A 27,830-nucleotide genomic window follows, 5' to 3' on the forward strand; every position below is an offset into this window, starting at 1 on the left:
TTTGCAGTGATATAACAAATTTTAATTCAAAATAGACACTCTGAAACAATAGGTTAAAAAAAAAATAAACTTCGACAAGCTCTTTTTGGATTTACAACAGAGCACACCAACAATCACAGACCAGTTTCACAACTGCCTCAAAAATGCACATTATAGCAATTACATGCAAGTATTCTATGTTTTAAAATCCATATGGTGACATCATCTTATTTCCCAGAGACTGTCACATCCTCTGAGTATGCTGGACAGGTGCCTCTGCCGGGTGTGACCAGGAATAGGACTTAAGGTCTACGCTGGCTGGTCTCGACTGCTGGTTCTGGGCCTTTCAGTTCTTCTGCGTGGGGAGGGAAAAACCCCGGCGGCTCGACCGCGCATAGGACAGCAGCACCGCGGAGATCCGGAACGACGCCGCATCCCGACGGGCCAGACCCCTGGGCTACAGGAAAGCCCATTTCTCCGGAACAAATGTGTTCACCTCTAGGAAACGGTCCCAAGATGGAATACACCAACACGGAGACAGCCCTCCCTCTACTCATTTCGCTTTGTCCCCCGAAAACCTATGTCTGCATTTCAGTTAGTAGCGCACTCAGGGGTAAAACTGGATTCCTGAGTAACGTTGTCCTTCCCTCCACTGGTTCTGTCCACGTCCCGGTCAGGAGGAGCGTGTGTTCAGCATTTATGCTAAAGGCACTAAATTTATTGTCTTACTTTTGAATGGAAAAATGACTCATCACCATATAAAAAGGGGGAGAAGTCTACACCAAAAAGCATTTCTGCACCCACCGAATTGCTTTATTTGTAAAATTACTCTTAGGGGCTAAATAGCGGGCTTCAGATTCGGCACAATCTTAACAAAGGAAACATTTGGTTTTCTAGGATTTATAACAAAACGACAGCTGCTAGGACAACCCTGAAGAAGTGTAAATCAACATCACCACCTAGGAGCTAGCCAGTACCTCGCGAAGAAGCAACCAGCGTCAGTTACTGCGTCTCAGGGAACCCCACGCATCAGCGGGTGTGAACTCGCTTCTCAGCATGGACGCTCGCCACTGGCCGCCGCGCGTGAAGCTCACAGAGGCAGCTCCAGGCGGTTCCTCAAGCCCCTTCAACGGAGACACAGACAGATTTCCGCTCTCATCCTACCATACTGACACTACTGGGAAACAAGACGTGCATGAAAGATCCAAGGATTTAATTTACATGACAGGGAAGAACTAAAAATACTTGTTACAAAATCAAACTGCAAGAAACAACAAATCTGAAAGAACTATTGGCTTCTCTTACGCAGAAGTCTTTCCGAGCACCTGAAATAAATCTACAGAGCAGCATAAAGACCACTGAAGTTGATTAATTTGACATACAGTGAAGAAAATAACATTTTAAATCTCGATTGAGAAAAACCACTAATTATCTAGCACTTTAGATTGCCTAATTTGTTTTTTACAGGTTTTGTGGCTCATACTCAAAGTTCAACCTGTGTTTAACATTTTTAAGTTCAGACATATCAAAGCCTAAAAGTACAGAAGGCTTGTGATTTTTTATTGCTTTCATGCAAATGTATCTTCTTTTTCCAAAAAACGAAGCCACGTCGATTTTCCACACCCACAAGAGTGAAGAAAGAAGTTCGATTTCCTTTTTACTAGGATATGGTCTCTTGTGGAAATAGTCTCTAAGAAACTGCTTTTTTTCTTCATAGGAACGGTCTTCGTATTTCTTGGGGTTTAAAGCTAAAATCTGGAGCGCGTCTTCGCTAACGAGCGGCCCCTCTGTCCTCACCTCACTCCTTTGTCTTTTCAAAGGCACCGCACTCGCCACCTTCTCGGGGGCCGGGGCCGCGTCGCTGCTGACGGGAGGTCGCTCCTCCGCCCCCCGCTGCTCTTCCTCCCCCGAGTGGCCGTCGGGCAGCTTTCTCTTCACGGAGAAACTGGAGTCGTGGACCACCTCGCCGTTGACTAAGAGCACTTGGCTGTTCTCGATGAAGCTGGGCTGCACCTGCAGGTCCGAGCTGCTGTCCTTCGGGGCGCTCCGGCAGCGCAGCAGGTGGACGGCGATGGCGGCCAGGGTCATGTTGCCGGTGTAGACCCCACAGCAGTGGATGCACTTGAACGCCGGAGACTTCAGGATGGTGTGGACCGTTGGTGTGATGTGGTGCCTCTCCTTCAAGTGCAATTCATACGCCTCGGTCGTCACCAAGGTGCCAAAGCAAAAGGGACAAGTCAGCGCTTGTTTGCCGGGGCTCCCGGCGGCAGCCTCCGTCTGGGGCCTCACTTTTATATACACGGGCACAAGGGACTTGGAGTGTATCCCCGCCAGCACGGCCAAGTAGACTTCCCGCTCCCCAAGCTCGTCCTTCGGCAATATGGTAATGAAATCAAGATGGGGGAACATCAGGTTGCCGTTAGCGTCGAGATCCAACTGGAAACCTCGGTTGCTGTAATCCACAGGTAGCTTCTTCTTCCCTCGGTGCACAGTCCGACTGTGCTCAGAAAGGCCTTTGATGTCATGGAAAGTGCAGGGACAGAACAAGCAGCCCAGGCCATGCATTAGCAAGTGATGGATGAGCTCTTCCTCGGACACCAAGCACTTACAAGAGAGACACCGGACCGCCTTCTCTCTCATCCACTTTAAAAACGGGGCACACGCGGCCAGCTTTTCAGGCTCCAGTTTCTCCACAGCCTTGGACTCGCTGTGCTTGTGGGCCACCTCCATGTGAACCTGGTAGACGTTGGAGGGGAAGAGCTCGTTGCAAACCGGACAGGTTTTCCACTGCTTCGCCTGTTTGAGCGCCTGGCTCGCTTCTGCCGCCGACGGAGAGGCCTGAACGAACATACTCTGGGTGGCGCTGACCACCACCGGAGGCGACGGCATGCTGGCCATGGAGCTGGCCATCTGGGCAGCCGTGCCCGACTGCAGGAGCTGGAGGGGCACCTGGGGTGGGGGCACAGTGGCAGCGCCTCCCGGAGGCACAGGCAAAGTGACAGACACGGGGGCAAGCGTGTACGTGGGAATCCCATTCACCTGTTTCCCTGTAGGAATGAGCTGTCTGAGGATAGAGCCCGACGTGAGGAACGTGGTGTTCTGAGAAGCGCCCGGTCTCACCGGCTGGTTTGTAGGCAGAATGCTGGTGCTCACAGACTGGTTAAGCTGGAGGACCCCAGGTCTCACCGGCTGGGCCACAGGGAGCACACCCGACACGACCGGCTGACTAAGCTGAAGAACCCCAGAATTGACACCCGGGCTCACAGGCAAAACACCTGACGAGACTGTCTGGTTGGGAGAAAGGAGCCCAGGAGGGACCACCTGGCCTGCAGGCAGCACCCTCAGCGGGACGGTCTGGCCGGGAGGGAGAGCCCGTGACGGGACCGTCAGCCCAGTGGGGAGAACCCCCGAGGGGGCCGTCTGGCCAACGGGAAGAACCCCTGACTGGACCACCTGGCCAGCAGGAAGAACCCCAGAAGTGGCCGTCTGTCCTGAAGGGATCACTCCAGCAGGGGTCATCTGGCCTGCAGGAAGGACCCCCGAAGGGACCGTCCGGCTCACGGAAATCACTCCTGGTGACACTGCCTGAAGAACGCCGGGGGTGACAGACGGATTGACAGGAAGGACGCCGGGCCCGGCAGGCCTGCTGATGGAAAGAACTCCAGGCCCAACAGGCTGGCTCAGGGGTAAAGCCCCGGGGCGGATGGTCTGGCTTACGGGGAGGACGCCAGCTCCAACACGCTTACTGACAGGCCCCACTGGCGGACTCAAGGGCAGCACAGGAGGGTTTGCTGACTGAGTAAGCGGGACTCCACGAGAAAGAAAGACGGGCTGCGGGGCGGCGGGAGGCAGGGGACTGGAGACCAGAGTCACGTGGGACTGAGCCGCGGCAGGCGGAGAATGGGTGAGGCTCGCCGAAGTGCCCACGGCCACCGTCCCTGGCGGGACCGGGCCCGGCACAGGCTGGACCACGGGCTGGCTCTGGCTGCTCCGAGGCACAGAGAGGCGGAAACAAGGGGATGCGGCCGCGAGGCCCGGAGCGCTGCCGTTCGGCGGCACAGCCAAAGGGGCCGCTGGTTTGGGAGCGATGTGCATTTGCTTCAGGAGTCCAGGCTTCTTAATATGCTCGGAAATCACAGATCTAAGCTTATTCTCCAAATCCCTGTGTGTGTCTGCTGTCAAGATATGATACATCAAAGCGTCCTGGCTACTGGCCTTGGCGCAGCACTTTTTACAATAATACTTGTCGGACGGGGGCACCTTCTCGGCAGCAAGGCTGTCCTCAGCTTTCGGCTGCTCGCCCGTTTCCTCAGTCCGCAGGCCGAAGTAGGAGCTAATTAAGTAGTGGAAGTGAGCCACCAGCACGTGCTTCTTCATGCTGTAGTACAAGGTATTCGAAAAGTTACATTTTAAACATGTAAAACTTATCACATCACTCCTCGAAGATTTTGTTTCCCCTAAAATATTCACTGTGTAGTTCTGGACTTTCCGAACAGGTGCATGGAACATTCTGAAGTGCCGTCCCACGGTTCTGGGTTGAGAAGAGAAGACGCAGTTTGGGCAGGGGATCACCAGCTCCTGGTCGATGTCATCCTCGTGGTACCGATGTAAGTGGGTCTTGAACGAGGCGAGCACTTTCGTGGAGTATTTACAGAGGCTGCAGCAGTACGGCTTCGTGCGGTATCTCTGTTTAAACAAAAAAGACAGTCAAGCAGATGTCAATAAAAGTCAGGTCCTACACCCTCCAGAGGTCAAAGCCTAGGGTTCTTCTTCACTGACTGTGCTGCGTAACACGACAGGATCACCCCTCCGGGAAGAGTGCTTCTGTGAAACCAGGGCAAGCTCTTTCTTCAAGGACCAGAGAGTAAACACCGCCTCCGCGCCAACTCCTTGGGGTTGCCATCGTGACCCCAAAACTCCCACAGACGACACGCCAACCTAGGAGCGTGGTTCTGTGCCAATAAAGCCACAGACACGAATTCCAATTTCATGGAGTTTTCACGTCACGAAACTATTCACTTCTTTCTTCTCAAGCATCTAAAAACGCACCAGCTATTCCCGGCTGCCAACCGTACACACAGGACCCGGCCCCCCGAGCCTGGCTCCGGACCCCTTCCGTGCCATCTCCTGAGCCACAGTCTCGTCATCCCAGGACAAGAAACCCACTCCGTTCTCCGGGACAGAAAGTTCATTTCTCCCCTTCTCATCCCCTTCCCACAGTTCCAATGTTGTTTTTACTCCCAACTCTAAAACCTTTAGAATTCACCTGCAAGTAACCTAACGTGCCAATGGTTAAACCTGTCATCACCTTTACTTCGCTCACTCCCAGAGGAGGTAAGAGCCAACCACATGCAGGTGTCCAGAAAACTACAGGACGATGGGAAGGAACAGGGCTGTACCTAAGGCACCACGACAGTCCTGAGCGAGTTCCAGGCTGGAACACAGACCACGAAGGCGAAGTCCTCTCTAGGGCGAACGGGGGATCCCACAAGCTTGGGGTATGAGGACACACGTCTGGACAAGAGCCGGCCAGCTAAGAAATGGGAAGTTAAACAGCCAAACATTTGCACGTTTGTGAAGGTTTGAGAGTCACAAAGTCTCTGGTCTCGAGGCTCCAGACCCTAGAGCTGGCGAACCACAGAACGCCTGGCTCTGGCTTCACGGAGCAGAAAGGGAAGACCTGGGCCCACAGAACGCTTCACCGAAGGTCCCGCCATCGGTGGGGAGAAAGACCTCCTGCGACACCGCTGCTTGCGAGCACAGCGACTCTCCCCTCCTGCCTAAGCCTGTGCTCAAGGCCCCCGCCCAGTGGACCTCAGTGGCTTCTGTCTCTCTCTTTGCTATTCATGCGGTTTCCCTCTTGCCACAAGTCAAGAAATCACCCAAACGTGTTCAGACGACATGGAATCACCACTTCATTCCAGCATTTCTCACAGGGTCTAGAATAAACCTACGGTAACGGCGGATGCTAGACCACAAACCAAAACAAACAATAACCCATATTTCACTGTTTCTAAAAGACCATTTCCCCCTATTTTTCCAGTATCTTACTATCTCAGAAATCTGAATACACTTTACAACTAATACTTCAGTGTTACCAGAGTAACACAGCTTAAATGAAGTATCGCTTTAGCTTTATTAGAAGTTCGTTAGAAAATGGTGTCTCAGAACATGGTCAATAATTTAGTAGTAGCGCATGGCAGCAGACGGTAATCAAACGGATCGTGGGCAGCACTGAGTTCCTGAATCACAGCTGTACATCTGAAACTAATACAACACTGTATGTCAACTATACTTGAATTACACATTTTTAAGGGTTATTTATTATTTAAGTTATCTCAACACCCAAGGTGAGGCCCAAATTTACAACCCAGAATGAAAAGCGGCTCCACCAACCCGGCCAGCCAGGCCCCCATGATACCTTTTTCTAAATGGTGTGTTTTACACTCAGTGAAATACTGGAGTGAAAAACCAGTCAGTCAATGAAAATTACACTCCATGAAAGAGCCAACAGAAATTACTAACAGGTGTATGTTACTGTTAACGCTGAACAGATCTTTGGGTGAGGGAAAGAGGTTTCAAATATGAAAACATCAACATGATCTACACAAGAAAAAAATCGAGAAACTGGGCCTCATCTAAGAAAGCTTCTACTCTGTGAAAGACACTGTTTAAAAAATAGACAAGCCACCAGCTAGGAGACCGTATTTGCAAACGTCACACCTAATAAAGTATCCAGATACATGTAGGCATGTTCAAGTCTCAACACGAAAAAAGAACCCGATTTTTAGCAAATGGGCCAACGATCTGAACCTTTACCGAAGAGGGCCTCTAGAGGCCAAATAAACAGGAAAAGATGCTCAACATCCTTAGTCACCAGGGAAACGGACACCAGAGAAGGGGCCACTACACACCTACTAACATGGAAATGAAGCGGGTGAACCCGTAAGCACCACAACCCAGCAGAGCCGAGTCCAGCCGGGCCCTGGAGGCAGAGTAACCAGGCCTCCCTCATCACTGGGGGAAAAGCAAAACGGTAAAGCCGCTCTGGAAAACAGCCGGCAGTCTGTTCTGCAGGTAAACGTGTGCTTACTTACCACGGGCCTTCTAGCACGTTCAAGCCCAGGCACTCACCGACGAGAAGTGACAGCCTGTACTCCCCTAAGAGCGTGCTGGGAAAGCTCGGGGATGAGCGATCGCTCGGGAGCGGGGCGATGCGGGCAGCAGGGGAAGCACAGCCCGCGGCGGACCGGCAGGGCGAGGAGGACCCGGTGCTGCCAGCAATCCTGCCCCGGACGCAGCGCCAGCCCCCGCCCGCCTGTCGGGTCGCTTCCTCAGGTCCACACTAACAGAGCTCCACAACCGTCTCTGTCCCCAGAACCCAAACGTCTAACGAACATCTGCTCTCTTGAGCCCTGGAGGACCTCGCCGCGGCACGAGCCCCGCACTTCAGCCTGCGGCGCTTCCACCGTCCGGGAACAGCAGGGAAGTGAGGCACGGTCTCTGCCACACCGGGCAGTGGTGCTCTTCCTGAGCACAGCACCCAATCAACAAATTCATTCTCTACCATTTCAAACGGTTATGCCTGCGCCCTCTTCACCCCAACACAAACAACCTCCTTAAGCGAACTACCTGACCTATACCATCTGCTCAGGCGCGCAGAAAGCTTCACCTGGCTTGTCGCAGGTACTCCAGAGGTGCTTCTTGGTAAAAAGCTTATAATCGTATATTATACTGCGTTTTACTTTATAGGATCTTCTGAGAATTCACAAGAGAAACATCAGTGAGACATGAAAGATTCAAGAAGTCAAGGTCTTCAAAGCAAGGCATAACGGAGCAGCCACGTGCTGAGTCTAGCGGAACCACCGAATCCGTGGTTTCGAGTCATCCTGTGTCTGACGGTAGAGGGGGAGTGCTGGGGCACGGAGCACAGGAGACCAACAGGCGGGACACAACACAAAGGCAGAAGTGGAACTCGGGAGGGGGAGGGCGGCTGGCAATAGAAATGTGAAAGGGGTGCCTGGGGGGCTCAGTTGGTGAAGTGTCTGCCTTGGGCTCAGGTCATGATCCCAGGGTCCTGGGATGGAGCCCGGCGTCCGCCTGTCTGCTCAGCGGGGAGCCTGCTTCCTCCCTCTGCCCCTCCCCTGCTTATGTTCCCTCTCTCACTCTGTCAAATAAATATATAAAATCTTTTTTTTTAAGTGTTTTTAAAGAAAACTGTGTCAGAAGAATGACTGACTAGTAACAGGAAAAATGTTTTTAAAGCCAAAAGTTCCACAGCCAACACGGCTTGAACAAATGGAGGGGAGAGGGGAGAGGGGCAGCGTGGTGGAGACTGGACAGTTATGTCAGATCTGGGACATGCTGAGCTTGATACTGAGGGGCTCATGTTACGGCGGCTGGGTGGTAGGAAAGGTTTTCTAGAAGAAAACACTTTAATAAGGAGAATTTAGCTTCAATCTGCTCAGGTTTGAAGTCTCAAATTATTATAAATTGTGTTCATCTCGAAGAGCCATTCTTTTTTTTAAAGATTTTATTTGAAAGGGAGAGAGCAAGCGAGCGAGCACATGTGCACATGAGAAGGGGGAGGGGCAGAGGGAGAAGCAGCGGACTCCCCACTGAGCAGGGAGCCTGATGCAGGGCTCCATCCCAGGACCCAGAGATCATGACCTGAGCTTAAGGCAGATGCTTCTTCACTGGCTGAGCCCCCCAGGCGCCCCACCAGAGATCCGCATTTTGAATGCGCTTTCCAAAACCAGGATGAACCCTCAGCACATAGGACACGGCAATCCCTTTTACTCAGAACAGTCATGAATCCAAGGCCCTTCTTACACGAGTGGCATCTTATGATCAAGGACAAACAGCAGTTTCACTCCATCACATTATTAACTTTATACACAGAAAACTCTCAAAGTAACAACTTTATACTATACAGCGTTTAACTTGGTTTTTCTTTCTCCTTCCCTGAATGTTTGCATGACAAGCCTCCCCCGTATTCATCAGTGACCCCAGTGTGCGTGATGCTCCTCAGAACTGGAGTGACACGTAACCCCAACTTCTGAGGAAATATAAAAATCAAATACAAAAATACGTACCACTTTCTTTCCAGAAGGTTCCCAAAGAGAAATATCTCCCCATGATGTGTTAAAAAAGTACTTCTCTCCTGGATCAAAGCCTTTAAGGTCCTTTTAAAAAACGGAGAAAAAGAGAGATCATTAAGCAATTTCAGAAGGTGATATTTAATAACCCGAAGTGAGGACACAGCCCAGGAGCAGACTGTGGCGGAGCTCCCAGAAAGCAAGAGTAAGGAGGAAAAGGCTGAAACAACCCAATTAAAAATTCAGGTTTTAAATTATAGTTAAATATTATAGTTTTATAAGAAATAAAAGAGATTTCCCACCCATAATTTTTATTTACTTATTTATTTTATAAAGGTTTTATATATTTGACAGAGAGTGACACGGCAAGAGCGGGCACACAAGCAGGAGTGGGCAAGGAGAAGCAGCCTTCCCAGTGGGCAGGGAGCTCGATGAAGGGCTTGAACCCAGGACCCCGGGACCTTGACTTGAGCCGAAGGTAGATCCTTAAGGACTGAGCCAGCCGGGTACCCCTCCCAACAATAATTTGTAAAAGAGCAAAGCTGCAAGAGTGAACGTCATCTTCTATCCGTGGTGAGCACACGGGAAGATCTGCCAGCGAGAGTATGAAGTGGGTGCTCCTGGTGTGTGCCCGACCGAGGACACCTGAAGTCCACCCTGCGGAGGACGGCGTGGACAAGGGTGTGGCTAACCCAACAGAAAGGGGGTGAGAAGGGGGGTGTTGGACACCGAGAACCGAACAACCAGATGCAACGGGGTTCACGCTGAACCCTGGCTTAGACAAACCAAGTGTAAGACATCTGGCGGCAACTGGAGCTACGAGCATGGACTGGGTGTTAGACAAGAAGGACGAACATTTAATGGACAGAGAAAGATGAAAGTAACTGAAAAGGCAGTAAAAAAGCATGACGGATAAGAGCTGTGGAGACCACACCCGCCCACGCACAAGCAGCTGCTGAACGAGATGTTAATAGCCGTGATCTCTGATCGGCAGGAACGTGACTTTTTAAATTTTATTTCCTAAAGAAATGACTACCTGTATTTTTTAACTTTCACAGTTTATATTGCTGTTTAAAGATTTATAATATAAAAAGGAATTAGTTAAGCCAGATAATACAACAATTGCCTTCAAATATACCTACGCTAATGCTAATACACTACTTAACAAGTCAATTCAGAACCAGGGAAAAGTACAATTATAAGGACTTAATTTGCAAATAACGTATTCTGAGGTCTGTAGCATACATAGAAATAAAACGCACGGTAACAGTAACTCAAAGGCTGGAAAGGGAAACAAAAGCCTAGTATTGTAAGGTTTTCTTTTTTTTTTTTTAATTTTGTTTTTTAAGTAATCTTTACACCCCACATTAGGCCCAAACTCATAACCCCAAGATCAAGAGTCGCACGCTCCACCAACTGAGCCAGCCGGGAGCCCCTTGGAAGGGTCTTGTACGTGAAGCCGTACATTAGAAAGGCAAACAGAAGCAGATAGCTAATAAGTTGAAAGTGGTGTTAAAACGGAATCATAAAAAATATTCAATATTTTTATGTAGTTTTTAAGTAGAGAAAGAATAAAAAAAAGAAACAGAAAAGACAAGTAAAAACAAACAGCAAGATGGGAGATTTAATAGCCATTAATTACTAGTAAGTAACAGGGGCTGGAATCTCCTCAAGTAAAGGCCAGAGAAGAACTGGTTAGGGCTTTGCCAGCCGCTCAGGCTCTCACACAACTCAAAGCCACCAGCACGCATAAAAGCAGCCATAAACACGAACAAGCATGGCTACGTTCCAAGAAAGTTTATTTACAAAATAGACAGCAAGCCAGGTTTGGCCACAACCAGTCTGCCTACCCCTGGTCCAAACATTCAAATTAAGAGGCAGACTGGGCAAACAAAAGGCCCAATTACATGCCGCCTACAAAACTGTAAATACAAAGACAGGTGAGCGGTAAGAAGACAGAGGTGTGTCATGCTATCCCTGTCAAAAGAAGGCTGGAGGAACTACATTAGCACACAAAGGAGATTTCAGGGGTAAGAAAAGAATAGGAACGTGGACAGAAATTCACTTCCTAACGGTAACTGTCAATTCATTAGCAGAACAAAACAATCCAAACACATATGCACTTTAGAAAGAGAAAGTACATGAGGCAAAAACTGAACTGAAAAGAGAAAAGTCAAACTTAAATGTATAGCTGGAGACGTCAACACACCCTCTTCTTGCAGTGAGTGGCAGAAGGCGCACAAGAATCAGGAAGGGCAGAAAGGACCAAACACAATCAACCAACCTGACCCACCCCCGACAGCCTCTCCACCCAGGAAGAGCAAATACACAGGAAATACTCACAAGCTTCTAAGTCCCAATAAATTTACAAGGACTAAATACGGTCTCTAACTAAAGCAAAATTGAACAGAAATCTGTAACAAAAGCTATCTAGAAAATTCCCAAATCCTAGGAATGAGACAACATACTTCTAATCCCTGGATCAAAGAAATCAGGAGCAAAATCAGACAGTATTTCAAAACTGAATGAAAGTGGAAACTTAGGAAATAAAATCGGTGGGACACTTCTAAAGCAAAGCAGAAGACCTAAAAAACAAGATCACTACAGCTCCTACAGAAAAGGAAATAGTATGAACTTTATGCCAATGAATACTACAGCTTAAGTTGAAATGGTTAAATTCCTCAAAAGACAAACTACCAAAGCCCCAAAATAATTAGGTAACATGACAGCCGATATCTAGTCAAGAAACTGAATTCATTCTTAAAATCCTCTCGCAAAGTAAGACACGCGGGTGGCTCAGTCAGTTAAGTGTCTGACTCTCTATCTCCGCTCAGGTCAAGATCAGGGTCATGAGATGGAGTCCCCACATGGGACTCCAAGCTCAGCGGGGAATCTGCTTGAGATTCACTCTCTGCCCCTCCCCTACCTCCTACCCCAGCCTTACTCATGCTCTCCCTACATACATAAAACATAAAACTAAAAAACAAAAGCAAACCCTTCCCACAAAGCAAGTAAGACACATTATCGGGGCGCCTGGGTGGTTCAGCCATTTAAGCGGCTGCCTCTGGCTCAGGTCATGGTCCCAGGGTCCTGGGATCGAGCCCCGCATCAGGCTCCCTGCTCAGCGGGGAGCCTGCTTCTCCCTCTGCTGCTGCTCCACTTGCTTATATTCTGTCAAATAAATAAATAAAATCTTTAAAAAAAAAAGAACAAACATTATCAATTTATGAACTTCCATAAAATAAAGAGGAAGAAGCAACTCCCAGTTCATTCCACGAGGCCAGAATGACCCCGACACCAAACCTAGACAAAGAGATTACAAAAAATTAAAACTTCAGACTACATCACTCAAGAATATAAATGCGAAGATCCCTAATGGAAATTGTACAAATCAATCCAACATATAAAAAGAACCAAGTAGCACTTCTCCCACAGATACAGACTGGTTTAAGAGTTTATTTTTTGAAAAAGAAAATCAAACCACGTTGTTCACTGTATTAGACTTAAGAAAGACAATTATCCTGATACAGAAAAATCACTTTCACAAAATTCAACATCCAGTCATAATTTCTGCTCTCAGCAAGGCAGGAATAAGGGACTTGCTCAATCTGGAAAAGCGACCTGCAGAGAGCACACGGCCGGCAATCACACCGTATGGTACATGATGACACTCTGCTACTGTAATACAGCTTTTTTCCAAAAAATTTTTTTAAAATTCTATTTATTTATTTGACAGAGAGAGCACAAGTAGGCAGAGAGAGAGAGAGAGATGGAGAAGCAGGCTCCTTGCCAAGCAGAGAGCCCGAAGTGGGGCTTGATCCCAGGACCCTGGGATCATGACCTAAGCCGAAGGCAGACGCTTAACCAAGCCACCCAGGTGCCCCGTTATTTCAAAATTTTTTAAAAAACCAATTCCAGGAGTGCCTGGGTGGCTCAGCAGGTTGAGCCTCTGTCTTCAGCTCGGATTATGATCTCTGGATCCTGGGATCGAGCCCCACACTGGGATCTCTGCTTGGCGGGGTCCTGCTTCCCTCTCTCTCTCTCTGCCTGCCTCTCTGCCTGCTTGTGATCTCTGTCAAATAAATAAATAAAATTTAAAAAAAAGAAAAGAGAAAACCAATTCCACAAATGGTAAGGGTACAACTGAAACCCTCACACAGTACCGACAGGAGTATAGAATCCTACATCAGCCATTTCCTATAAAACTAAACAGATGTTCACAAAAATTCTTTTATAAGGAGTAACTTACTCATAATAACCAAAAACTGGGAACAGCCAAGGTGTCCACCATCAGAAGAAAGGACCTATAAACTAACCCATCCATGTAACAGAACACTGTAACCACAGAGAATAATCTTCCACAGGAGCACATAAAATTCCACTTACATAAAACTGTAAAACAGGCAAATCTAATTTATAGTACAAAATTTCACAACAGCGGTAGCCAGTGGGGTGGGGACAAGGACTGACAAAACAGGGCTTGAGGAAAACTTTCCAAAGCAATGAACAGTCCTCTACTCTTCATTTTTAAGATTTTATTTATTTGTTTACTTGACAGAGAACACAGCAGGAGGGAGAGGGAGAAGCAGAGTCCCCGCCAAGCAGGGAGCCCAATGTGGGGCTCGACCCCAGGACTCTGGGATCACGACCCAAGACAAAGGTAGATGCTCAACCCAATGAGCCACCCAGGTGCCTAAGAACTGTCCTGTACCTCTACGGGAGACTTGTATTACTGGAGGACACGCACATCAAAAATCATCATTTGGAGAAACTTAAGTGCATTTCACAGCACTTTCCCCCGGGTCACCTGGGTGGCTCAGCGGGTTAAGCCTCTGCCTCCTGCTCAGGTCATGATCCCAGGGCCCCGGGATCGAGCCCCACATCGGGCTCTCTGCTCAGGAGGGAGCCTGCTTCCTCCTCTCTCTGCCTGCCTCTCTGCCTACTTATGATCTCTGACTCTCTCTCTGTCAAATAAATAAAAGAGAAAGAAAATCTTTTTCAAAAAGTCAAGAGGCTCTGCCAGAAGGGTGTGGCAGTGACCCCGAGGGTTAGGGCGGCTGCATGGTCAGCGACTCTGTCCCCGGAGGCGGGGACACCAGTGCCCTGGCACAGGCCGCCTTTCCCAGCAGTTCCCCTACAGAGGAGCAGCGGTCCAGGGTCGCAGAGTCCGACAGAACCACCCGTCAGAGACCCTTGGGGAGGAAGAGTCGCGGGCGGAGACAGAGTAAGCCCCCAGGGTGGGTTCTGCGACCACTGCTAGCCCCGCTCACAGGAGGGATGAGCCTGAGACCGATGGCGCTGGGGTGACGAACAGAGAGGAGGAAGGTGTGGAAGTTACCGCCAGCTTCACGAGGAAAACTCTGGAAGTCCTGCACTGTGGACTGGCATCGTCCCCGGTGAACAAGCCGACCCAGAAGGCATGACGGACCCACAGAAAGATGCTAGACGCAGACCTCACTATAAACTGATTTTAGGTTCTGGCGATACCTTAGACTACTTCAGTGGTTATGAAGATTTAAAAAATAAGAAAGTCAGATTTGCTGGGCATGCTAAACGGAGGCTACAAGAACTTTCTCTTCAACTTTTACAATATTCCTGGTTTCATGGGACAATGACGGACAAACCTGGTGACCACGACCCCAAGACTCTGGAAGCAACCGCAGCAAATGCAAAAGGCTTGGTGGGACTGTCGGGAGAGAGGGTTTGGGAGGACCTGGACAAACTTACTGGTAACCACGCGGTTCACTGCATTCAGTTCATCTATGATCTTGTCGTGCCTCCTTACACAGGCTAACCTACTAAGCCAAGTTAGAAGAGTTTCACAACGTTAGGAAAACGTTGCTGGTTCTTCACCAAAACCAATGACTCTCTTGGCCTGGTTATTCAAAGTACAGGCTGAGGTCACCAAATTGGATTTGAGGCTAAGACTTCAAAAGACGAGAAGAACCTTGGTATATTCATAGTTAAAAACAGGAAAGACTGAGTTAAAGCAACAGACAATTCAGAGCCGCTGAAACCCATCAAGACGGCATCGCAGGTGCGAGGGAACCTGACGCAAGGACCCGCACGTGGGAGCTCCTGAGGTACCAGGGACAGCACGGTCTTCCGCAGCAGACACAGCAGTGGCGCATCCCTCCACTTCCTGTAAGTGGCCATGACATCAGCAACGTGGGCATTTCTTCAGGAAAAGAAACTAAGCCTGTTGCAGCAGTTGCAAGAACCGGGGAAAAAAGCAGCTACCAAATGGAGAAAGATGAACTCCTAAATTACCTAAGAAGAGTGAAAATTGACGAGGGCTGGCACTCAACAGCAGAAAATCTGGGGTTAGGTCAAGCTTTCTTCTCTCCCTCTCAGTGAGGTTTAAGAGACTTCAATACACAGCGGAACGCAAGCTCAGAGGACCTTCCCAGACAACAGGGCTCTTCCGTGGTGAGTTTCGGGCAGGACACTCAAGTCTATCTCCTCTTAATCTCACGTACACACTTGCAACCTTGGGGTTCTTCCGGGATAGTTCTGCTGTGAACGGTCTAATTGGCTTCCCCTGTCTTCATCTGGGTAGCCATCCCCCCGCTACCCACGGCGCAGTGATCTACTGATCTTAAAAAGTGATAACTGTCTTAAGAAAATAAAGTACATGCCTGGGTGGCTCAGTCATTAAGTGTCTGCCTCTGGCTCAGGTCAGGATCCCAGGCTCCTGGAACCCAGGCCCGCATCCGACTCCCTGCTCCGCGGGAAGCCTGCTTCTCCTTCTACCCCTCCCACCCCCCACCCCGCTTGTGTTCCCTCTCTTGCTATGTCTCTGTCACTCACTCTCTGTCAAATAAATAAATAAAATCTTTAAAAAAAAAAAAAAACTGTTTAATGTTTGCAATTGAGTAAAAAAGAAAAATAAGTGAAATAAGCCAGACACAAAAAAATTCCACTTCCATGAGACATCTACAGTAGGCAAACCCACAGAGCGAGGGGAGATTGTAGGTTACCAAGGGCGGGGGTAGAGAGGATGGAGTTACTGTCTCGTGCTCAGAGGCGATGAAAATGTTGGAAACACAGTGGACCCTGAAACAACACAGGTTTGAACTGCACAGGTCCACTTAAACACAGATTTCTTTTTTTTCTCCAAAAAAAAATTACTATAAATGCATTTTCTCTTATTGTTTTTTCTCTTATGATTTCTTAACATTTTCTTTTCTCTAGCTTACTTTAAGAACACAGTCAGTATATAACACATATACTTTTGTTGACTACTGATGCTGTCAGTAGGATTCTGCGCAACAGTGGGCTATTAGTAGCGAAGTTTGTGGGGAGTCAAAAGTTATACCCAGGGGCACCTGGGTGGCTCAGTGGGTTAAAGCCTCTGCCTTCGGCTCAGGTCATGATCTCAGGGTCCTGGGATCGAGTCCCGCATCGGGCTCTCTGCTCTGCGGGGAGCCTGCCTCCTCCTCTCTCTCTGCCTGCCTCTCTGTCTACTTGTGGTCTCTCTCTGTCAAATAAATAAATAAAAAATCTTTAAAAAAAAAAAAAAGTTATACCCAGGTTTGACTGTGCAAAGGAAGGGGGGTCAGGGCCCCAGCCCACCATGATATTCAGGGTCAACTGCAAATAGAGCAGACAGTTGCAAAACAGTGTGAATATTATTAATGCTAATGAACTATGCACTTAAAAATGGGAAAGATGACAAATTCTTTATTATATATTTTATCATAATAAAAAATATCTTTTAATATGCTTGGAACATTTAAGAGAAAAAAGTGCAAAATATTTCATTACTTACTTTATATTGACTGCATACTGAAATATTTTTAATGTATGAGGTTAAATGAACTAAATTATTAAATATTTTTAAAAATCTGGGGACACCTGGCTGGCTCAGTCGCTTTAGCATCTGCCTTTGGCTGCGCTCATGATCCCTGGGGTGTGGGTTCGGGGGTTCGCTCATCCCTCTCCCTCTGCCCCTCCCCGGCTCGCTGGTCCTCGCTCTCAAACCCGCTCTCTCCCATACGCACGCACATCCGCACACACCCTCTCAAATAAATAAAGTCTTTAAACAAAACAGCCTGAGAAGGTCTTAGAAAATACCAGCGAGGGCTTCTCCAGAGGCACCAGACTAGTGAAGCCACACAGAGCCCTGTGCTCAGAAAGGCCAGTGCTGGGGTTTAACGCTCCCTTGTCACCGTATTGAAACTGTTAATAATTTTAAGTGTGAATTTGTATTTTAGAAAAGTAGTCTGATAGGACAGTGGGCCACAGGTCAGGAGCCTGGAGCTTCAGCTCACACAGGGTCCTACCTCCAGTGTTCCTGGGAAAGATTCTGCCCCGGCTCTCCATCTCCATTCACCCCAACCTCTCTCTCTGCGCTCATCCTGAAACCCCTCCCTCTCCCCTGCACCCCTTGCCACGGTAACCAAGCTGTCACATCCCGTCACCACCTCCACTGGAAGCCGAGCACAGACTGAGGGAGAGAAGGGGCAAAGTGAGGACCTCGAACCCCGTGCGGGTCCAGGCACCACGAGCACAGCACAGGTACCACAGGTCCCAGAGCACCCCAGCACGGAGGTGGGGTCCCTTGGGACTCCCCACATGCTGTGGGTGGGGACGGGACAACAGGCCTGGGGGCCAGCCCGGGTCCACATTTTCACTGTGCACAGTGCCGTACAAATTCCATAGCCAGCCCCTACATGAACTGGTCAAATGTTAGCTTTCAAAAAAATCACTCTAAAAAAATTACTCTAATGAGTAAGCAGGGTTTAAATGTACTTTTAGAAAAGAAGAGTCTTCTTTGCAAGAGTCTGTCTTCCCAAAAGTTCAATTTTTTCTCAGACAGGCTTTCAACAAGAACTCTATAGCCTAAAATTTGAGGCCGTAACACTGGGGACAAAGAGAGTCCCGGACACTTTGGAAACTGGAGAAGGCAGAGTGACACCTCGCTGAAATCGGACTCGCTGGGTGAGGAAGTGGACAGGACCATGGAGAGACGTTCCCTCAGCTCCTTCAGGCTCCAGGGAAGGCTCCAGAGGCCTTGGGTTTCCAGTAAATTCCCTTTTGCTTAAGTTGGTCTAGTGTCGGTTTCTGTTGCTTGAAACCAAGAAATTCTAAGTACTATGGGAGATTAAGAATAAGCGCGTCTGACGTGGGAAAGAATTCTTAATACGGGATTCATGAAAAGACAAAACAAAGCTAGTCGAGTATCTCAGTTTACTCTCCCACTTAAAAAAATCTAGAAAGACACACAACAATGTTAACAATGGGTATTTTGGGTAACGGCTTACAAATGAGTCTTCTTGTATCTAAGTTTCTGCATATATTTTCTAATTTTTCTAAACTGAACTTCACCACTGCTTGAATTTTAAACAATTTAATAAAATAGAGAACTACAGATTTTAAAAAACAAAACTTTTCCCCCAAAAGAATCAGTAACATTTAACCCAATAGTTAAACTAACTTAACAGTTGTAAACCATTCAAATCTCTCAATTTTCCGTTGAGAAGTATGTACGTATCTGTGTCAGCACAGTCCAAGCAAATAAATCTTGAACAAATTCAGATGAATAGACATATTCTTAGGCTGACTAAGGAAGCAGAAGTTAGTGAGGACACTGCTCTATAGAGTCAAAAACAAAGGCTACCAGGATGAAAACTTTCAGTTATTACTAATGTTTTATCTAAGAACAAAACAAAACGAATTTCGGAACAGAATTCCATTTAAAAAGTCAATTCACGTTCAAGAGATGACAACTGAAGGCCATGCCTGGTCCTAGACTGGGTCCCTCCCAGACAGAGCAGAGCTATAAAGGATCAGACAAGATAAAAGTACCAGCCCACCTCAGCTGATAACCATTCCGAGGTGATGTAAGAGACCATCCTTACTCTGAAAACACACACTTGAAGTATCTCTCTCACACACACACAAAGTGAGAAAACGTTACAGCAAACAGAATAAAATAAGAATGATTGGTTAATCTTGTTAAAGGGTAATGTGTTCCTGAAATCACTCAGCCTGGTTGGATGAGGGTTAACCAACTGGGTTGTGGTTTTAAATTCCATGTTCCTGGAATACCCTTTCTAATTCTTTCTACTGGGTAAACCTACCCATTCTTTATAAACAAACAAAACACGGTTCCAATCTCGTCTCTGTAAAGGCTACTCTAGGGGTGCCTGGGTGGCTCTGATGGTGGGGTCATGATCTCTAGGTCCTGAGAACAAGCCCCGTGTCATCTCGATCCCACTGCGGAGGCGGGGGCATCCCCAGCTCAGGGGGGGGCTGCTTCTCTGTCTCCCTCTGCCTCTCCCCCTGCTTGAGCTCTGTCTCTGTAGCTCTCTCAAATGTATACATTTTTTTTAAAAACCTTTTAAAAAAAAAAAAGGCTACTCTAGCTTCCCCAGCTAGAAGTGATCTTTCCCCATTTCCCACCAGTATTAAGTTTGTCTCTCAGCTCCTGCTAGACTGTCATCTCTCTAACAGGGGAGAGGATCCTAGTCCCTAATTCTCTCTATCCCTTCACTGTAATAAGGACACGCGCCCAAAGATAAACTGATTTGTCTAAAAGTACATAATTAGCTAAGAGCCAAGATTAAGATAAAAGGCATCTCTTTATCCCCCCCCCACCCGTGACCCACGAACATTCTCCGTCTGTCTACTGAGGGGCAGCGCGATCCCTTCAGGGGTCATTTTTGGAGCATCTACCACACGCCAGGCATCACTGTAGGGGGCTCCCATATATTACCACTTGAAATACCCTGTACCTACATACATACACTTGGGTTCTTAGCTTATTTATAAATATTCTCTACAAATACTACTTAAATACATGTACTTACTGTAAGAAAATGATTTATAAGAAAGTTGTAAGAAATGATTTATTTATAAGGTCATTCAGATGACCTGATATGTATTTCTCAGATAAATTTGGTCTTCATTCACAGTTTCTGAAAATGCTTCAAAGCCATAAAGGTGCAGTGGAGGTCTTGTTATTCATGACGGTGACTTGTAGATCCCACCCAAGAGCGCAAGTGGTTCCCAGGGGGACCAATCATGTGATGAGAGGGCTGGAACCTTCAGGCCTACCCCAACTCCTGGGGAGGTACGGGGGACTGCAGGCTGGATCAGTGAAGGACTTCATCAACCTTGACTATGTAAGAAAAGCTCCATAAGAACTTTATTCCCCACTTTGGAGAACTCCCACACATGGGAAACCAGGACTCCTCTTGTCGTGACAGAACTGGGTCCAGGAACTTTCCAAGAGTTAGCTCTTACTGATGGACTATGTCTATACCCACCTGCCCAATCTTATCTCCAAATAACTACCTTGCTTTCATTCTCATGCATCAACTGTGACTTCTAAACAGATGCAAAGAACTCTGCAGCTCTTTTGCTTCCAGACTGTTCCTGAGCAGGAGGGCCTACCAAGAGCTTCCACTCTGGGATCTCCCCACCCTTTTATTGGCAAAGGACTTTCAGTAATAGTCTGTTATTAAAAGTACTGCTCTACTTGGGTTTCTACTTTTGTTCATTCATTCAAAACTTACCTGTTTAAATATATATATATTTAATGCAAATATTAAAATATGGATATACATATATATATGACATATCTATGTGCCAGACCTCAGCTCTGATCACAGGTAATACAGTGGATTAACAAAACAAAGAGGTCCTTGTCTTCTTACATTGTGGGGGGGGGCGCGGTTTGGAGACAGAAAATAAATACTGTGAGGTACTAGGAGAGCTTTGAAGCAAAACAGAGTAGTCAGGACAGCAGAGAGCAGAGAAGGAAGAGCTCTCTGAGGCGGCAGTGTCTGAACAGAGAATTACCTAAGGTCCTTCAGCCAGAAACGGGTACTTGTCCACTTGAGCACAAACATCAATCCTGGCCATTAATGAGGACCGTGGTAAGTACGAGCCTTTCAGTATTAGACCACCTTTTCATAAATAAAATCAATCTGGATGAAAGTCTGATATTTGAAAATTAAGAAACTGAACCTTCCCAGGCCAATACTATGAACTGAACTGTTCACAAGTCTAAAAAAAATTTCAAAGCAGACATGGTCCTAAACATGTAAAGAATCACCAATGGCTTTAAAAATGCACACCAAGCCTTACTTAATTTCTGACTCTTTACTCTAGATGCCAGCCATATATTCTCAAGTTATAAGGGAAAAAAATTATGAGAACACAGCTTATCAGAGTATGTGAGTGTGACCTTAATTTTAAATTTTGCTAAAACTGCATATATTAAGTTCACAAGTCACACCACATGTGCACCCCCACTGGGTAACTACTCCCAACAACCTGGGGGTCACGTTAGGGTCTTCTTTTGACAAAATAACAAATAATATGACACATTCCCTTTGAAGAACAAAAACAAATATATCTGATAAATAAGAACTATAAAAAGACTCACGTAAAAGTAACTTTGAAAATTTGAACAGCTTCAAATAGCCCATTTAAGTCAGAAAGACATAACTAAGAACTAATTATGCTCTCATGCCCTCATCTGAAATATTAGCAATCTCCACCTTGAGGAGCACGCCCAGCTCAGCTCTCACCTCCACAAAGCCAACCCCGTGTCTCCAGTGTCAGGGTCTTCTCCCCGTCTCACACGTGTATTCTTACCTTCAGCAACTCCTTGCAGCTGTCAAGCCCAATATCCACAAGAATGCCTTTCACCTTTTTTCGTACCTTCCTGATGTTGTCAAGATTTTCCACAGGAATTTGAAACATTTTTGAATTTTTTCCTGAAAAAAAAAAGAAAAAAGAAAACAAAATTGAGTACCTACACTGACATCTAAATATTTAGCTGAGCCGGTAAAACACTAAGAACAGAGTAATTTTCAGGGCGCCTAGGTGGCACAGTCTGTTGGGCGTCTGACTTCGTTCCGGCTCAGGTCATGATCTTGGGGCCATGAGATCAAGTCCATCACACTCCACACGGGGTCTGCTTGAGACTCTCTCTCCCTCTGGCCCTCCCCACTCGCCCTCAAATAAAGAAATCTTAAAAAAAAAAAATAAGAGAGAGAGAGAGAGGGAGAGAGAACAGAGTAATTTCCAACAAATTATGCTAGGACAACTGTGTATCAACATGCCAAAGAATGCAGTTGGACTCTTTCCTTCCATCACACACAAAAAATAACTCAAAATGGATCATACACGTCTCTACATAAGAGCTTAAACTTTTAATCTCTTAAAAGGAGACAGACATAAATCTTCATGACCTTGGATTTGGCAATGGACCCTTAGATAAGACACCAAAAATCACTAACAACTAAAGAAAAAGAGAACTGGAGTTCTCCAAAATAAAAACTTGATATTTTTATTTATTGATTTGAGGGAGAAAGTGCAGAGAAAGCCAGCGCGCACACACATGAGCAGGGGGAGCAGCAGCAGGAGAGGGAGAAGCAGGAGCCAGATGCGGGGCTCAATCCCAGGACCCCGGGAATCGTGACCTGAATTGAAGGCAGACACTTAACCAACTGAGCCACCTCCAATAAAATACTTTTATGCCTCAAAGGAAATCATCAAAAAAGCAAAAAGAGAACCCACAAAATGGGAGGAAACGTGCAAATCTCATTTTTAATAAGGAACTAATACCTAAAATGTATAAAGAAAAGAACTCTTGTAACTCAATAATTAAAAGACAAATAACCCAACAAGAAGACAAATAACCCACCTTAAGCAAATTCCCGCAACCCAAGCATGGGACAATTCGGGCATCAAATAAATGACAGTAACAGACTACAACCTGGGGCACTGCGTTTTCCAAACACAATGCCACAGTACCTCCCACCTCACATGCTCTTTTATAAAAGAGCAGAATAGGTACGTGATCTCCAAGCACCTCCCTAAAAATTACTTAATAATAACCAAAGGAAAGGGGAGCCTGGGTGGCTCAGTCAGTTAAGCACCCAACTCACGATCTGGGTTCTGGTTATGATCTCCAGGCCATGGGATCGAGCCTCGCGTCATGCTCCACATGCACCACTGTCCAGAACAGACAAACTTACAAAGACAGAAAGTAGAATACTAGTTGCCTAGGGCTGTGGAGGAATGAAGGGGCTGGCTAAGGGGAACAGGATTGCTTTCTGAAATAATCACAATGTTCTAAAAGTCAACTGTGAATATACTAAACACCAGTGAACCATATACTTTAAACAGGTGAACTGTATGGTATGTAAATTACACCTCCAAAAAGCTGTTTTTAAAATATCTAAAAAGGGGGCGCCTGGGTGGCTCAGTGGGTTAAGCCGCTGCCTTCGGCTCAGGTCATGATCTCAGGGTCCTGGGATGGAGTCCCGCATCGGGCTCTCTGCTCAGCAGGGGGCCTGCTTCCCTTCCTCTCTCTCTGTGATCTCTTCCCTTCCTCTCTCCTACTGTGATCTCTCTCTGTCAAATAAATAAATAAAAAATCTTAAAAAAAAAAATATCTAAAAAGGCATAAAATTAAACTAAACCCTGTGGTACTTGACCAGAATGGGAGGTACAGGGGTGACCTCACTGTTTTTAATACATGCATATACAAAGACCCAGTTGTCAGTGTGCGGGTATGTATTCCACAGCTTTGTTCACGAACAGAGTCCAGAAGCACTTACACCACCCTGGGCACCGAGTCTGCTTCAGGTTCTCTCTCCCTCTCCCTCGGCCCCTCCCCACCCACCCTCTAAAATAAATAAATAAATAAGCGAAGAAAAAGTAATTCACAGAAGTCTGGTAGACTTCTTAGCCCAAATTAATAGACACTCTACACAATAACGAGCCTGTAACATTCAAGGGTCCAGACCATACAAGGTAGCACTATCCATAGCAGCCAAACATGGAACAATGCTAATGTCCTTCGAATGGTAGATGGGAAGACAACACGGTGAACCCTTACAAACGACCGCCACTTGGCACGAAGCATGAGGGAGTGATGCACGCCACAACACGAATGAACCTCAAACCATTAGGCTCTGCCAAAGAACCCAGATGCAGCAGCTCTCACTCTCTCGGACTCCATGTATGGGAGACGCTCAGGAGAGACAACTCCGCAGACACAGAAGCTAGGTTAGCAGTTGGCTGGGAGTGGAAACGGGTTTTCTGGAGTGTGCCAGAAATGTTCTGTCATTAGACCGTGGTGATGGCTACACAACCCTACGTGAATTACACACTTTTGAAAAAAAGATCATGGAAGGAACACTAAGGAACTAATTCCCACTGGAAGAGACTAAAATAAACGCCATGTGAAATTTTAAGTTCGCTCTTTCACCAGAAGTGTTACTGAGCCCTGGCAAAACTTCAGTGGAACCTGAGGATTTGATGATGACGACGTGCTGATTTCCTGATTCTGACAACTGCCCTCTGGATATGCGGGTGGACGCTCTTATCGTTGGAAACAGACAGTATTTGGGGTAACGTGGTATCTTGTTTGGCAAGTTACTCTCAGATGTTTCAGGGGGAAAGTTCTTCCCATTATACTTGCAATTTCTATGAATCTGCAAGTATTTCCAAGTTTTTTTAACGTGTAAACTACCAAAGCTACAAAACCGTCAAATCAGATTAAAGAGCACCAGGTTAAAGCAACGAATGCCAACTTTTTATTATCAGAATGATAACTTGTAAAGACTGATCATCACTGGCAGTGAAACTAAGTAGAAAAATCATAATTTCTACATGCGTAGAGGGAAGTTTAGCCCTATCTCCCCAGATTTTAAATGACAACATCTGTGAGTCAGCACTTCCATTTCTGCAGCCTCTAGCGGCCCCTCCTCCCCCAGCATATACCTGGTGCCCCTCCCAGTTTATGCTGCTTGCATGGCACCGTGTTCCAATGATCTATTTACGTATCTAGTTCTCCTATTAGACTTAACCCTTTTAGGGTAGGAATTATGTTTTCTTTGCACATCTGGGACCCATCACCCATATGGGACCCATCCCATATACACCAAGTGTTCACAACAAGGGAACAAAAGCGATAAAGTGAAACAGGGTAGAAATCGTAAGACATGCAGAAAGTGATGGGGCGCCCGCTGCCTTTGGCTCAGGTCATGATCCCAGGGTCCTGGGACCGAGCCCGACATCAGGCTCTCTGGTCCGCGGGAAGCCTGCTTCTCCCTCTCCCACTCCCCCTGCTTGTGTTTCCTCTCTCACTGTGTCTCTCTCCGTCAAATAAATAATATTTTTTTTAAAAAGTGCTAAAAGGTTCAAAAAGGCTACGGGACCATTAGAGTTGGAGCCCAAAACAGTCTAGGCAAACAGATAAGCATCAAAAAATTACTTAGGTAAAGAAAAAGTCTCCCTATATTTGGCCAAAAGTAATAAGCAAAACCGAGAAAGGTATACTGGAATCAAAGGGGCGGCGCTGGGGGCAGGGAGGGCCAACAGGTGAGAGAGAGGAGTCCCCGCGGGCGAAGGAAACAGAATTTCTGAGCAGCTCCTTCGGAAGGAGTGTTCCGAATCTCATTCTATGTCAAAAGTAGATCTTGGGCTCAGGAGGAGGAGAGACTGAAGGATCGTTCAGCGAGTTGTAACTGAAGAGTATTAAATCCTAGTAAATAAAGTAAAAAATTAATAAAATTACTAAAAATGAAATGCACCGAATTAGGTTCTGGCCTTCAAAAGCCCCACCGAGGGGGCTCTGGGCGCTCAGTGGGTTGGGCCTCTGACTCTTGACCTCAGCTCAGGTCTCCACACAGGGTCACGAGTTCAAGCCCCAAAGCCTCACCTAACAGTGGAGCTGCCAAGACCGTCCTGAGGGTGTTCCCAAGGTCACCCTCCAGCTCACACTGGCTTCTCCGCCCGAGGAAGCCTCGGTAAAAACTACCGCCGGCCGCCTTCCGCTCCACTCCACCCGGCTTGCTTTCCTGGCCTCCCCGCAGCCCCATGACCCTGTCTGCGCTCCGGGTTCTTCCTGCCCAGGGGGCGGTTACACAGAAGCGTCCAAGGTCACGACCATCACCCTCCTGCTCCGCAGCAAGGGGCTGCATCCGCGGCTCGCAGACCACAACGGGGCACGGGCTGGGCCGCGCTCTGGGGACCGCGACCTGCGCGGCCGGGCACGCGGGGCCTGGGGCACGCGCAAGGAGCGGTCCGGGGCGAGCTGCCGGGCGAGGCCGGCCCCCGGGGCCGACGCAGGCGGCCCGGCTCTCGGGAGGGCACTGACGGGCGCCGTCCGCGGCGGGGCAAGCGGCAAGCGGCCCGGAGCCCCTTGTCCGGGGCTTGGGCCCGGGCCGAGGAAAGGTCGGTCCTCCTTCCTGAGGCCGGAGAGCGGGGCCGTCCGGGTCTGGGGCGTGAGCGCGCGCCCGCCCTCGCCGCTGTCCCTGCGGCCCCGCACGCGCCGCTGCAGGCGAGCCTCGCTCGGGCACCGCCGACCGCCCGGCCGCCCTCGCCCAGCAGCCCCGGCCCGCAGCCCGCGCGCGGCTCACGCGGACCGTCCGACGCGCGAGGACCACCCCGCGGGCCCGCGCCGGGCACGGCGCCGCACTCTGCAGAGGCCCGCACGGCGACGGCTCCCGCGACATCGAAGCCGCCCCAGGGGCTCCCGGCAGGAACGGGTCAGCGACGGCCCGTCCCGGGTGGCGTCCGCCCCACAGCGTCCGAGCTGCGCACCGCCGGGCGGGTCACAGGGCGGCCGCGGGGGCTGCGGGGGCCGAGCGCGCGTGCAGAGCGGCCCGGCGGTGCCCGAAGAGCGCTCCGGTCCCGACTCGGGGAACGCCCGACCCAGGCCCGCAGCTCGGCGGCGGAAGAGCACCGGGGCTCGCGGCGTCGACGCGCGTCCCGGACCGTCACCCAGACACGGCCTCGGGCCTGCCGCGACCGGCAGCGCGGAGGGGCCGCCCGCAAACGCGCGCCGCACACCGGGGTCCAAGGCGCCCGGGAGCTCACGCCGCTCCTGCCCCGAGGCCGCCTCCGCGGCCGGGAGCCGGCCCCGCGCTGACCCGACGCCGCTCTGGGTCACACAGCGCGACAGGTGCCCGCGGTCCCGGCCGGCCCCAACCCAGCGGCGGTGGCGCGCATCCCCGACCTCCGACCCGGGGGCGCCGGCGCTTCGACCGCCGGAGCGCGGCGGACCCCGAGGCGCAGCCCCGCCGACCGCAGCCCCGCCGCCCCCCGCGCCCCCGCGGACAGCGCGCCGCTCGCGCCCGAGAAAGCCCGCAGATGCCGCCCCGCAGCTCCCGCCGCGACGGCCCAGGAACAGCCGCGTCCGGGGCGCCGGGCCACACGTTCGCAGCGGCGGCGCCGCACACCCCCCGGGCCCGCGCGCGCCGCCCTCCCCGGCCTGCCCCGGCCCGAGCCCCACCGGAGCCCCGCGCCCGGCGTCGGCGGCCACTCCCGGCTGCTCCCCGCACAGGCTCCCGGGGCCCGGCCGCCGCCGCCCGCCCCGCGCCCCGCCGCCCGCCCCGCCCCCCGCCCGGCGACCACCCCCGACGCCCACGTGACGCGGACGGTGACGGGCGCCGGCCGGGCCGCCAACCCCGCGCCCGGAGAGCGTCGCGGGCTTCGCGAGCGGCCGCGGGCCGCGGGCTGTGGGCGGGGCGGGGCGGGGCGGGGCCGCCGTCGGGACTCCGCGGGCCGGGGCCGGGCAGGGCCGGTGGGCGTCGCCGCGGGACTGGGCCGGGGTCGTACCTACCGCTGGGCGCCCGGAGCGCCGCCGCCGCGTCCCGCGCCGCCTCTCGCCGCGCCGCTGCGGCCCGCCGGGGCCCCGCGCCTGCGCCCGCCTCCGCCCCGCTCGGCGGGACCCCCGCCTCGGCGCGCGCCCACCCCCGCGCGACCCCGTCCCCTCCTCCC

At 49.5% G+C, this 27,830-nt stretch overlaps 1 protein-coding gene across 6 annotated transcripts; it reads right to left on the reverse strand.

Annotated features, from left to right (window-relative positions):
• ADNP2 (ADNP homeobox 2) lies at positions 1 to 27,830 on the reverse strand. 6 transcript variants are annotated; one of them, XM_082699907.1, is made up of 4 exons: positions 27,673 to 27,830; positions 21,687 to 21,808; positions 9,075 to 9,164; positions 1 to 4,665 (listed from the first exon to the last, which is right to left on the reverse strand). In XM_082699907.1, the coding sequence occupies exons 2-4, from the start codon at positions 21,792 to 21,794 to the stop codon at positions 1,441 to 1,443; spliced, it is 3,423 nt and encodes a 1,140-aa protein (XP_082556033.1). In that variant the 5' UTR covers positions 21,795 to 21,808; positions 27,673 to 27,830; the 3' UTR covers positions 1 to 1,440. The 6 variants fall into 6 exon arrangements, with proteins under 6 accessions (XP_082556033.1, XP_082556034.1, XP_082556035.1 ...); XM_082699908.1 differs by having other exon boundaries at positions 27,669 to 27,691; XM_082699909.1 differs by lacking the exon at positions 27,673 to 27,830 and adding an exon at positions 27,343 to 27,404.

The sequence above is a fragment of the Mustela nivalis genome, assembly GCF_964662115.1.
Source record: "Mustela nivalis genome assembly, chromosome: 14".
Classification (NCBI taxonomy): domain Eukaryota; kingdom Metazoa; phylum Chordata; class Mammalia; order Carnivora; family Mustelidae; genus Mustela; species Mustela nivalis.

What these genes read in the sequence shown, in the direction of transcription:
- ADNP2 (XM_082699905.1), bottom strand. Translation starts at nt 26,029, where the DNA reads ATGCAGCCCCTTGCTGCGGAGCAGGAGGGTGATGGTCGTGACCTTGGA. An exon ending in CTTGGCAGCTCCACTGTTAG is followed by an intron (nt 21,809 to 25,767) that starts GTGAGGCTTTGG and finishes TTTTTTTTTCAG; the next exon opens with GAAAAAATTCAAAAATGTTT. An exon ending in GCTGCAAGGAGTTGCTGAAG is followed by an intron (nt 9,165 to 21,686) that starts GTAAGAATACAC and finishes GTTTTTTAAAAG; the next exon opens with GACCTTAAAGGCTTTGATCC.